The following is a 13,929-nucleotide window of genomic DNA, read 5'->3' on the forward strand; positions in this document are numbered from 1 at the left end:
TTCCTCTCACCAGCACAGTCCTGCACCGTGTTAGTGGTAACCTATGCTCTTCACCACTTCTGTGGGTGAGAGTGGACATTAGACTGGACTTCATCAGGAGCTCCTTGTCATAGCCAATTTCTGGTGCCAGAGCATCTTCCTTCATTTGAACCAGTAGATTTCAGTGATAAGTAATACAATTTTGAACCTCTCATAATGTAACCACCAATAAAGTACAATGATATCTCCAGCTGCAATAGCAAAATTTAGCCATTGGGAGAAGGTCTATGGAGGGACAGGCAGGATTATGAAAGCAAACAGGTGTTTCCCTCTCTGTCCCCTTCCCCCTCATCTTCACACCTCTTACTGAGTACAGAGGATGTTACATGTCTAATATCCCAAATACATCTATATTATCCTGTCATGGACATCTCATAAGTGTTGTTACTTTCCTGTGAGTGCAGAATTTAAATACCTCACACTACCGGTGCAAGCCTGTTTTCCTGCTCCACTTTCACAGTCCTTTAGATATTAATTTAGCATTTGCTTTGCCACCTTGTCTGTCTGAGGCTTTGTTATCTGTATGTTGCTGTCTCTACAATACATTCTTTGAGTACATCTTTTATATAATGCTGCTAAAAGCCTTTTGCCCAAGAAGCTATGCTGAAATACTTATTCGAATGCAAAGCAGCCCTATTGAATTAAGAAGTCCTTCTGCAGAAAAGTTGAGAAGAAGGATTATGTAATATGGAATTGTTATTTCTATCTTTTTTTAATAATTTAAATTTATAAAATGGTATCTTTCTTGCAAATCTTCTTACAAGGGATAACTATTCATAAAAAATAATGCTATAAATTTTAGAGCACTCTACTGGATTAGGTCTACAAACCTGTTCCTCTGAAATATGATAAAGAAATTAATTACAAGTAAAAAGTTTTTTTCTAAGTTGTTTGGGACAATTCATAAATCTGGGATACTGACAGCACAACACTAATTCTTTTAAATTCTCTGTAGTTCCAAAAAAAAAAAAAAAAGCACTTCAGAAAATCTATCACTTCCTGCATTCATAAAACCTGTCAGATTTTATGAGGATGGATAAAACTGCTCAAAAACTTGCCAAAGACCAAGATGAATGTTTCAAAGAAAAGGTTAAATTGCTCATAAATTTAAAATACCTTCTGTGACTTTTATCAAAAAACAACCTAGAAATGGTTCTAACTCTTCGTCCAGTAAAAAGTCCTGGTGGAAGGAGGGGAAAATTTGCCTGTACTAAGCCTCCTGAGTGGGGCTGTGAACATCAACATTGTATTCATCCCCAGCTCGGTTTAAGCTTGAAGGTAAATTTTCCAAGTGCTGGATCTGAGCTAAACATCGGTGCTCAACTTTCTCTCTTCATGAACGTATATTTTATTCTTTTGTGCCGAGTAAATTAGTTCACTTTAAATGTTAAGTATGATTAATAGTCCCTTCATTTTTATCCTAGACCTTGGATATGGTTTTTGCCCCCTGTTTATTGACATTGCAGCTGTCCTAATAAGACGTAGTCAAGAGTCCAGGCTTCAGTGAAAACAGCACCTTGTGCAGAAGGAGTCACTGACCAAAGTTTTGAATTCTGCACTGGGTGAGGACAGCAGAGTCCCTGTGTACAAAATATGTTGGGGACTCAGTGACTGCAGCAGGATTTATGAGGCTCTGCAGTACGGGAACAAGGTTTAAAACAAGCAGAGACTGATCAAAATAGACCAACAGAGCCATACAGATAAAGGTCACTTACATTAGTTACACTAAGACTAACTTGAAACAGTTAGGGCTATCTTTAAACAGCTCAAGAAATTTTAAAATAAGACAAATTAAGCTTATTTTACATCCTTAGTTATTCAGCTTTGAGGACTTAAAGGTGCTCTCTGTGATCATTATCACCAATGCCTTTCTAGAGGGAAAAAAATCCAATCTGAGATTCTCCCACAGTACTGTAACATCTGGTGCTGTTGAAAAACTGAAATATCATGTTCATGATAAACCAGCAGAAATCTGCAATGGTCTAACAGGATATGTACATTTTCAGTGGAGTTGAGTGAAAGTTTATAAATGTCACTATTTCCTAGAAAATCCCCTGTGAAAGAAGGGAGACGGGAATTACCCAGAGAAGTTTGATATTTTGTTTGATTTGAATTTTCAGTCACTTCTAGCTATTTCTTGTCAGAGTACTGCAAGCAGAAAGGGTAAAAGAAGTAGATTAATAATCTGTGTGCAGTACAGTGTCACACAGCTCCATGATGTTCCAGCCCCGAGCAAGCAAGGAAGAGGAGCAACACATGGATCTGCATGATGATCTGCCCAGCTTCATTAGTCATGTCTGCAGAGCTGATTTATTGTTTCAGATGCAATGCCATACTGTCTGCCATACCAAGCATCTGAGCCCTGAGCTGGTATTTCTGCTGGAGCAGTGTCAGCCCATTCAAAATCTGCTTCTGGCTCTTTGTGTCATGCTCTATTGTGCAGTACAGGTGTGGCCAGCAACATAGTCCTGTCCTTTGCACTATAAGGGGTCCTGTCTCCAAGTCACCTCCTCTCAGGTAAGAGTAGTGGCAAATCAGTGTTAGTAAAACATCGAATCTGAGATTTTTTTCTCCTCAGAAGTCAGTGAAGTTCAGCATGACACAGAGATATGCGTACACATGGCAGATTTCAAAATCTGTACCTTTTAATGTTGTTTCAGTTACCTGAAGTGGAAGATGAAGAACATATCATCTAAGTACAAGATTCCAATAACAAGTAAATGTAATTTGAATTATTTTACTAGCAGTATTACAGGTGCTTTACTAAACTCCTCTCAGAATCACAGATGTGGGTGTGTGCTCTTAGGCTCCAAGTTTTATTTTTAAGAAAGCTCTTTTCTTATTCATTTGAATGGTTAATGTCGTCTCTTTCATTTATTCCCTCAGTGATGGCTGGGCAGACAGGTATGATGTGACAGAAGGGTATCAGCGGGAAGCTGTCGGTGGAATAACGATCAAGCTCCAGTCTCCTGACGTGAAATGGTTTGATGATTACTACCTACAGCTTCGGCCAGAAACCAATCATCGAAATCCGTGGTTTCAGGAATTCTGGCAGCACAGGTTCCAGTGCCGCTTGGAAGGGTTTCCTCAAGAGAACCCCAAATACAACAAGACTTGCACAAGTAAGTGAATTTATTACTTCCACTGTATAAACCAGAGTGACTGAAGTTATGGTGTAAATAGCTCATGTTGGACTGGTACAGCCTGGACTGGTAGAAGTAAAGAGGCTGGAACTGCAGTCCTTGCTCTTTGCAAAATGATGACAACTACAATTTTAAAAGTATTCAGATCTCCAAGGAAACAAATAGTGCCTAACTTCTCTCTGTATTTGAAAAACTTGATGCTACTCTACCTCCATAGCATCTAAACACTTCAAAAAACGTTGTAACGTGAAATTCAATGCTTCTCTTTCTGAAAGAGGGCTCATCGTATTGCCTTAACACAGAGAAGCAATGAGAGAGTTAATATGCTCAAAGTTATCTGAAGTCCATATGGTAACGACGATTATTTGTACACTTCAGATAGAAGACTAGCTGGTTTGAAACATTTCATTAGGTTTTCTTTCAGCCATGAGTCATTTCAGGAAATGCCATTTTGAGCTGATCATTTTCATTAAATTGCACTGATTTTAGCAAAAACTGCCACAACATTTTGCCGTTTTTGCAAAACTGTGGCAATTTTTTTTTTTTTCCCCAGAAAGTTGTGATGCATTTTTCTGTATTTTTTTAAATTACTTCTTTTAATTACTCTTTATTTCATGAGCTGCCAAGCAGTACTAAGATAACGGTGCTGTGTCGGGCATTAGTCCAACCTCAGCTTTAAGCCCCACGGGATCTTCCTTCCTAAGAAGGTCAATATCTTCCACACTCCCATGAGACCAAGAAATGGCTGTAAGGATCAACATCTTAGATTTACACAGTATGAACCCTGACCTAAGTCCCACTTAACAGTCATAAGTTTTTCTTTTGATTTGGACAAGGTCTCAGAGAAGATTGTGGTGGAAATCAAACCCAGGAATCCTGACATCTCAGTTCACACCTTCAACATTCAGCTGACTTTTCTCTATTATTTTTCTTCTGCTGCCCTTCGAACACAGCCTGACACAGGTTTTCTTTGCACTATTGACAGGTACTGCATATTGAGCAGTAAACTTTATTGATTTTCCCATGATAATGTAGATCTCTTTCCTGCCATGTCAGTACAGTGGGCATGGCTGGATACAGGCTAATAAAGACCTGCTTTCTCTCACTCTGCTCTGTTAGCAATGACATTTCAACATGATTTTTTCTGGATTATTTTTTTGCTTACTTTTTACCAGTGCTGAGAATCTAACTTCTGGTTTATATGAAAGATCAGGAACTGTGAAATGTAGGTACCTACAGAGTCTTTTATAGTGATTGAAATACATCTCACCATCACAAAAAAATATCTTAGGGGTGTGGGGAGATGTTATTTTAGACAGGAAGTCACCCAGTCATGGATATGAAACAATCATAAAGCTTGAATAGCTCGGTTTGAACAGCAAGGTTTCCCACAAAGAGATCCTGAACGAGCCACAGCTCAGACAGGTTCCTAAAGCCTAGGAATGTCAAACACACAAAGAAATGTGCAAGGATCACACCTGCTGATTTGCAAGTCATAAAGAGAGAAAAGGACTAATTTCCCAAATAGATTGGTCTAATTAGTTTTTCTTCATCTTTATTGTCACATTCAGTGCTAGGCCATGATGACTATAATAAAAGAATGAAAAACAGATTATAATAGTTTTAATTTCTTCTTGTTGCTGCAGGGCAGAAAATGTTAATTTAGATATGGAGTCCCCCATATTAACAGCAATATGCACAGCAATCTATTAAAACTGCCCATTTAATCAGAATTTTCACACAGGAAGTTGTTAGACACCACGTTACTCAGTTTTATAGTTCTGATATTGATTTAGACCATCTGTCAAAGTTCATGTAAAGAAAATTCAAAGTTTAGCCAGAAAGATGACATACAGATTTACTTACTGACCATTTTGTTGTGTCATAAATGCTAGGAAACACATGCTGTTTTTCTCATAGTAGCCCCCAAATTAGACAAGGGTGTATGATAAAGAAATACCGAAGTTAGACAAGTTTGTAGATTTACCAGAAGGAAAAACACAAAGGTATTCTCTGAGAATTGCAGGAAGCAAGATTTTGGTGTTAGGAATTTAATCTCAAAATTAACATGATTTTTTGAGACTGATATATAGTTTTTGTTTCTACTTCATTTCCTATCTTCCACAGGACTTTGAAAATCTTATCTTTATATTGATTCTCACATTTGTATTTGGTTTCTTAACTTCAAGCACTCAAAGTTCTGAGTGTTAAATTCCCTCAGTTCAGACTCCACAATTGTAAAGATGACATTTGCTGTCGATGGTCCCAAGCATTTCATAAACTATCTTGACAGTTTATGCATGATGATGAATACATTAGTGCTGCTTCAGATTTATCCTGAAAAGAAAACAGGACTCTGCCCTTTAGTTTATCTAAATGAGTACATACTACAGCAGCTGCATAAAAAAAACCCAGACAAACAGAGACTCTAAAGGTGTTTCTCAGGATTCCAATCAAAGAAATTGAGCTTATTGAGAAATGATGGAAACCGAAAACCAGGCCATTCTTTACTTCTTGGAATAATGATAAAAATATATACACGAGGCTATTTAGTGTTGATAGATGAGGTCATTATTAAATAAATGTTTCAGTATAGAAAGTGATAATCATTACTTTAGTGGAAAGAAATTAGCTATTCTCCACAACCTGGTTTCAATATAATGAAAAAATAAATTATGATTAACAGTATAAATAACTCATTTAAACAGCAAGAAAATAAGTGCAAGGAGATAAGGCTGAAATTAGAAAATTGACTTCACCTATGTCCAAGGTATGAATATAGTTGCTTAAAGTTTCATATTTGCTTTGCTGATCCTTATGTAGTGAAATGGTAGGCTACATTTACCTTCATTACAGAAAATACATGAAGTCATAAGTCAGTGAAGTCAGCTACAGTGGCTTGTAAGGATTTTTAAATTTTTTTTAATATAACCTACCCACAAACAGTGTCAAGCAGGTATTATTATGAAATGAAGACATGATTTAGTAAGATATGAATTATATAACTGTAAAATAGAGCAAATACAGAGAAAGCAAAAAAAAACCAATTCAAAGTATTTTTTTCTTCATTCTTTTCTATCAGGTACTAAAGTCTCTGACCCTTCACATGAACATAGCTGACACTGAAATGCAAATTTTAGCAACAAGCCCACTTTTTCATTTGCAGATTTGAACACACTTACTTAATCCAAATGAGCATCACTGCTATTGCTAAGTACATTGATTTTCTGCCCAGATGGAGCACTACAGAATGTAGTGAGAAGTTTGCAGACTTATCTGACTTGATTTTCAGTATAATCAGTTCCATGTCACAGGAGAGCTGCTGCAAGCCACCTCCTAACACCAAAAGTCAGAGCAAAGAATTTAAAATCCATCCTTGAAAGGAGACATGCAATGGCCTCTGGACACCAGGGATTTTGCATGTATTTCATCCGGCTTCCCTTCTGGCCTCTGCCAGATATTCTTTTATTATCTAAGGCCACAATTCAGTAAAGTTTGTAAAATAGGTGTGCAAGTTGATTCAGATGAGTAAATTCACTCAACAGCCATCTTCAGGTCATAAAAGGCTAATCCAATCCTCTGGTATTGATTGTCTTTGGACCTTTGAAGACTAGGTGTGTATATTCTTGCTTTCTTACAGACAACTCTCTCCCTTTTCTTCCTAGTGAGGATGTTTCCCAAATGTGTCTTATTACAGAGCAGAAACAAAACCTAACACAAGCAAAGTATGTTGTCAAACTCTGGCTCAACTGGCATTGAGGCACTGGAGCAGACTGCCCAGGGAGGTAGTTGAGTGAATATCCCTGAAGATGTTTAAAGATGTTGTGCTCAGGGACATGGTTTAGCTCATGACTTGGTAGGGCTGGGCCAATGCTCAGACTCAGTGATCTTATAGGTCTTTTCCAGACAAAGCTATTCTATGATTCTGTGGTGGAAAAAGTCAAGTCTTCAAAGCATAAATATACAGAAACATATTTATTACATTTACCAGTCTGTTAAATGAATTCCTTTACCTCTGCTGCTAAGTGACCCAATTTCTTCTCATGCTATGTAAAAGGCAGAGACATGGATGGAATTGCGTTTTTAAGGTGTTACCTAAACACAGAGCAAGAGCAGAATACATATCTCAAGTATCTGTGATCTTAGTGTAAGACAAGAAAGAGCAAATAAATAGAGGCTGATGTCGATGAAGCAATGCAACATGTTAGTTTGACTGGCAGAGGTTACAGACTTCAGAAAAAAATGGTATTTTCATGTGAAGGAACAACAGAAACAAGAATTTGACAGAAGGTGAGGGGGCACATGTGTAGGTATTTACAGCAGGGTCCTGACGTTAAGTACTATGTTTCAAAGAAGTGAGGGAGAGAAAACAGAAAGTGAAACGATGGAGGCTGGGTAAGCACAAAGATCAACCACAGCCAGGGCACAGAGGGCACTGAAAGTGCACAAAGTGCTTTTGTCTGACATGCTTGGGAGCAAGGAGCCAGTGACAAGGTTTATAGGGCAGAACATACTCAAAATGATGAACGGGGAGAGTGAGCAGCATTTTGAAGGGGTCTTAGCAGGATGAAGAAATCCAAATAATCCATTAATGATTTAACCATGTGCCTTCTCTGAGATAAAAACACTTTTTCCAAGGGTGCCAATATTGACCTAGATGGATGACCAAAATATTGCCAACAGGATTAAGAGTAAAAAAGTTTATTTGCAGCAAGGGAGATTAGGGAAATTTGGGTTAAACATGAGAAAAGTTTTGCAGCTCAAGGTAGAGAAGGACACATAAAATGTAAATGCAGAGAATTATCTACCTGTTTGCTGAATCTCAACCAGCTCCAGCTGCTTTTAATGAAGTCAAAAGGACCCACAGTTTTAGCTGCACAAGAATTTGGTTTAACAAATGGCTCTTTTGGGTTTCCAGACAGAACTAAGAGATAAAACATGAGTGTCTAGTCTTTGCACTGCAACATGCTAATAATCTGTTCGTTAAAAGTAAGCTCGAATGCCAAAGCTGGCTGAACAAGAATCCAGCCAAAAAAAAAAGGTGCTATCAGAACCAAAGCGTATTTTTCATATTTTAAGGTATGCATCACATTTAAACCTCATATTCCCCCAGATTAGTATGCCTACATTTTCATTTTTATATTGCAATGAAAACAAAACAAATTAAGAAAAAAATCATTTTTATTTTTTAAATAGTGAATTAAAGGGCATTTTAATTCTCCTAAATATAACCTGCCTGTCACTCAGCTTGATATTTGATATATTATGTCTCATGCCTGGGCCCTGGCAAGCTGAGGGATGGTCCAACCCTCATTTTTGTGGCCCACATTTCAGATGTGGAGCTCGAACACAGTTTAGCACTACTTGTACAGTGATGCTGGGTCAGGTCCAGAAATTTTCAAAGGCAAATCAGCTGTAAGGCATAGATCCAAATCTGAATTTTCTAGAAGCCTGATAAAATCTCAGCCAGGAACCTACACAGACGTGTCACTATTTTTTTTTTTACTCACTTAGAGAAAGAAGCAGTGTGGCACTAAGAGGTGCTATATGCTCTGCTATACCTATCTGAAATATTTTTGATATGCATAGATCCTGATTTTAACACGGCAGTAACACAAACCTTTGAATAACTGCAGCCTTCTCGCTGCTGTTATGGAATTCAACAAAAACCTACAAAATCTGAATGCAAAGCTGCATCTGTTTCTCCTTCACTTCATGCTCCCTGCCTTCCTTCATTCATACATTAAATATACTTGATAATGTACCATGCTTCTGTGGTTTTATTCTTTATATTATAATTCCTTTTCAGGAGAGCCTTGAAAGCTATCTGGAAGAGATTAATACCATTGTACAGACGGACCACATCTCTAGCCTTAAGAATAAAAGTAAACTTTTATTAAATATATTCAGATAATACACACTTCATATCAGATGTGTGGAGTAGCTCCCGTTATTCTTTTCTCCCAGTAGTTCAACTTCCTATATAAGCACGTTACTTCATATAAGCACGTTTGTAAGTACGGAAAGTTTTATGCAAGCATTTAATGTGCTTTTGCTTCTGTAACAGTTGTGTTTCACTGTAATTTATGACCAAAGAAATTTAAATCTGTAGATGGCAAAAGGATAGTAATGTTGTTACAAAAATGGTGTGAAGAAATAGACATCTATTTACTTACCTTCTCTTAGGACTTCCTGTCACTATTACTCTTTTTGTTGATTTTTACTGAGTTTGAGAATAGAAGTCAGACTTCCAATGGTTTGTAGGCACCCAATGATGCAGGTCAACCTCTAGGGAAATTTCTGAGAGCTCTGAACATGCCTTGCTCACGTAGATGTAAAAAGATGTAAAACACCGAAGTCAACTAAGCCCTTGGAAAAAATCTTTTGAAAGTCTTCTCTGTGTTTTGACTTTTGAAAGTCCTGCTCTGTGTTTTAGGACACTCAATTTCATCCCTCAGTCATTCTCAAACATAATATTTTAGCAATAATCATCACACAACATGTAACAGGGCTAGTGCTGTCTTTCAGTTGTGAAGAGCGGAAGTCAGAACTGGTCAAAACATTTGGCAAGTGGATTGTACTGGAAGATATTTGCTTGTCAAATTTGAGAAATGTTCCATAGCATCATGTTGCTTTGGTGACATACTTTGAAAGAAAAGCAGTGAAATGAGTTATTTTTTGTTTTCTTATTTCAGTAACACTAAAGTGTTTTGTTTCGAGTCTATAATTTTCTTTTACATTATTTCATTGTTATGCTGATTTTTGTCTCAGCATCAAAATGACATTTTCCAGTGATGCTAAATCTCTCTCTGTTTTTTTTTTTCTCAGAACTTCCTTTTTGAAAAAGATAAAATCCAATCTTGAGTTTTTCTACTCATTTTGAATGGAAAGGGATATTTGAACTACATGAAGCTTCTCATAGAACAGGAAATATCTCTGTTCTTCAGTGTAAGATCTTGTAAGAAATCAAATTAGGAGAATGAATAAATAAATAAATAATTATACTGGATTTTTAGCAGAAAAATACATCTGGAACCTTATAAATAAGAGTGAACTGAAAGTTACTTTCTTTTTTCACATTGCTTTAACAGAAATCTCTCATGACACATTTTAGGAAAAGGTTCCAGAATAAGTCTTTTTTTGTATCTTTAAACAGTGATAATTAAATTAGATATGAACATTCTCCTTTATCCTGGATCATATAGACAGGCTTTGTTTTATAAGACACGACTCATTTCTTCACTGAAGAGACACACGTTGCTGGGATGACCAACCTGGTGGCACACCATCCAGACCAGAGAGATCCAGGGGAAGTTGCTGAAGTGCTCCCAAGGAGCACAACTGTGACAGCACAACCTCATGACAGACCTAAGTCACACATCATATTCTGCAGCAGACAGGCACTATCACGTCTTTGTTGCAAAGATTACCCAGTTGTCCTAACTTTTTTTTTTAGATAAAAGGTAAAAGAAAAAAAAAAAGGAAAAATAAAGTTTCCTGATGGTCTTGAACTTCAAGTACTGCCAGCAGAAAGTGAATGTGGGATATATTTGCTAGCAAAACTAGAACTCATTGCTGTCAGCCTCTTGTCCTTCAAAACAAAGATTGTCACAAAGAATCAATTAAGTCTTTAATGACATATATAAAGAAACTATAGAGAAACTAATTTGTGAATTAGTGATGGGAAAATATTATGAGATGGAGTCTGTAGGTTATATTTCTGCTTTCCTCTGGGTTGTCCCCTAGAATTCCAGTACAAACGACTTTTTGATCTTTGAGAAATTTTAAAGGAAATTAAAAAAAGAGAAATACTACCAATTTCCCATTATTGCAACATTAAACTCATTACATAGAAAACAAAACACCTCTACACTTCAGAAGAAAATATTCTCCAATATTCTGTCTCATATTTGATTCTTTATTTCTCCTCAGAGAATGAAGTAATAAGGGTGCTGCCTAGAATGTACAGTATTTTCACTCTTTTAACCTTTCTCCATCCTTTAAAATCCACAGAGTCACAGAATTGCTCAGATTGGAAAAGACCTTTAAGATCACCAAGTCCAACCATTAAGTTAACACTGACAAGTCTCAGACTCAGCTATTACCCTAAGTACTATGTCTACCCACTCTTAAATATCTTCAAGGAGAAGGACTCCACCACTGCCCTGGGCAACCCATTCCAATGCCTGATAACCCTTTCAATAAAGAAATTCTTCCAATATCCAATCTAAACTTCCCCTGGTGCAACTTGAACCCGTTCCCTCTTGTCCTATTACAGACTGATCCCCACATCTCTACAACCACCTTTATGGTAGGTGTAGAGAACAATAATGTCTCCCCTCAGCCTCCTTTTCTCCAGGCTAAACAGTCCATTCTCCAGGCTAAACAACCCCACATTCAAAATATTCCCAGCTTTGGAAAAGTTAGAAAGCAGAAGACATATATATTGAACTACGGCAATTTTTCACTCTTTACCATCCCTGCTTGATGAGGCTTTGTAATGTCACCAGCTGGCAAACACAAAAAAATTGTATTTCATTTCCCTTGAGGGTAAAAAGTGTGGGAAAATATAGGAATGACAGCTTTTACATCAAAAACAAAACAAAATAAAAAACCAGTGGAATAATGAATCTCATCGAAGAATGTTTTCTGCTTGTTTGCATGAAAAATACTGGAAACAACAGTAAAATTTCATAGCTTCCTGCAAGAGCCAGATTTGGTTTTTCCGTATGCGGGGCGGGACGTGGGTCTCGGGAAGGTTCTTTCCCCCGGTCTCCGGCGGCAGCTCCGGTGCCGTCCCCGCCAGGTGGAGCCACCTCCCCGGCCCCGGCCCCGCCGAGAACCGGCCCGGCTCCCTCGCACCGGGGCTGCCCAGCTCCCGGTAAGTGTTTTCTTGAATCGGTGCCCACCAGCACTCCAAATTGCTTTTAAATAGATCCAAAGAAATAAGCCGCTGCCAGTTGGAATCGCTTTTCTCGGTGGAAGGACGTGTTTCTTTTTCCGTCAGCAACACGTTTGCATTTTGGAGAAGTGACAATGGAAAAGAGCAAATTTGGCCGAGGAGCCCAGGGCTGGGCAGTCTCTGCAGTTGTTCTGCAGGGTTCAAGGCTGCTTGCGGGCCGTCCTTGCACAGCTCCCCAGGATCTTGCTAACGGGCTGCCTGCCCAGGGTTAGGGCTGGGTCAGCCACTGAACGCTGACAAATGCTCCTAACTCTTCTCCCTCACCAAGCAGGAAGGGAAAGGGAGTGAGGCAGAGAGACTTATGGATTGTAAAAGAAAACTAAACAGCTTTATAGAATCATAGAATGGCCTAGGCTGGAAGGGACCTTAGAGATCATCTGGTCCAACCTCCCCGTTGTGGGCAGGGACGGCACCTCTCAACTAGACCAGGCAACACATGGGGACCAAGCGGGAATTGAACCCGAGACCTCGGTGTTGGTCATTGTTGTCAGCACCACTGCTCAAACCACTGAGCTAACAGTAAACCAATAATTAAAAGAATCATTAACTATATACATACATACACAAAACTGATATCAAACCCAGCTCCCTCACCTCGATATCAATTTCCATTGATGCTGCAGGGCAAGTGGCGCCAGAGAAGCCCCAGGCTCAGTGGCAGAGGGGAACTGGACACAGGAGCTGAATTTGGAAACTCAAGATTGGAATCAAAGGCAAAAGACTGGATGGAGTGCTCCTTAGACACAGACTATTGAAGAAGAGATCTTAATCCTCATGATTCCTCAGTTTTATATTAAATGTTACGTATATCGAGTGGAATACTCTTGTTGGTCACCTGTCCTGTCTGTTCCTCACCGGAGGTGCAACCTTTTACTTCCTTGTGACCCCTTTTACTTCCCGGCCCCCCCAGCGTGGCACAATGACCTTGGCCACTGTAGGAATAAGTATAAGCAAGAGCCTTTCTGCATACAGATCCTAGGCAATAACTGTAAACACCCAGCATTATCCATTCTATTAGCAGGCACTGTCTGCAAAAACATGCTGCTGACTTCAGAAAGTGCAGTCTCTCAGAGGAGACTGAGCTGAAAGGTAAAATCACTGAATATAATTGGTTCTGTTTAGCTCGAACTAAGACACTGCCTCAGCTCAAGCTCCACAACTGTGGTGAGTACATACCTGAGCTTGCTCTTCGCATGGCCTCGGGCCTTATTTCACTAGGTGCTGCTGAGCAGAGCTGTGTGTGATCGTCCTGCACAGCCCATATTTATCCTCTGCTGTCATATTGCTGGAGTGTCCAAAACCATGTCACTCCCAGCAGTGAGGGAGGAAAAGGTGCAGGTTACGATGCTCTGAGTTTATACCATTCTCAAACTGGTCTTTGCCTTTGGTATGGTAAAGCTGTGAACATACAGATGAATCACAGAATCACAGAATGGCTTAGGTTGGAAGGGACCTTAGAGATGATCTAATCCAACCTCCCTGCCATCCAGATGCAATCCAGAGGTACAGCATACATATTTATGCAGGAAAAAGCATGGGTATTAGCCATCTACTCTAATATCAGTGAATTCCTCAGCCAATATTTAATGCATTTAACCATTTTGCAAAGGCTTACCTGAATCCTGTATATATAGATTACTAAATGGTCTATAGAATAAATATTCACATACTTGTATTTCCCATGAAATACAGGATCATTTTGCTTTCAGTTCAGAGATAGCATAATAACACCTGAGATCTCCAGCCAATAACAAACCCATTGCATTAAGTAGAGGAAAACCAAGA

At 38.7% G+C, this 13,929-nt stretch overlaps 1 protein-coding gene across 1 annotated transcript in view; it reads left to right on the plus strand.

Moving 5' to 3' along the window:
• Positions 1-2,482: 2,482 nt before the first annotated feature.
• Positions 2,483-13,929, plus strand: part of GRM5 (glutamate receptor, metabotropic 5) — a gene marked incomplete at its 5' end in the record, with an annotated part of 63,659 nt that continues 52,212 nt past the window's right edge. The window contains 2 exons of the mRNA XM_009872542.1: positions 2,483-2,556; positions 2,926-3,161. Of these exons, the coding sequence (XP_009870844.1) occupies positions 2,483-2,556; positions 2,926-3,161 (310 nt within the window). The remainder of the gene's footprint in view (positions 2,557-2,925; positions 3,162-13,929) is intronic.

Source organism: Apaloderma vittatum, unplaced genomic scaffold (genome assembly GCF_000703405.1).
Source record: "Apaloderma vittatum isolate BGI_N311 unplaced genomic scaffold, ASM70340v1 scaffold3927, whole genome shotgun sequence".
Classification (NCBI taxonomy): Eukaryota; Metazoa; Chordata; class Aves; order Trogoniformes; family Trogonidae; genus Apaloderma; species Apaloderma vittatum.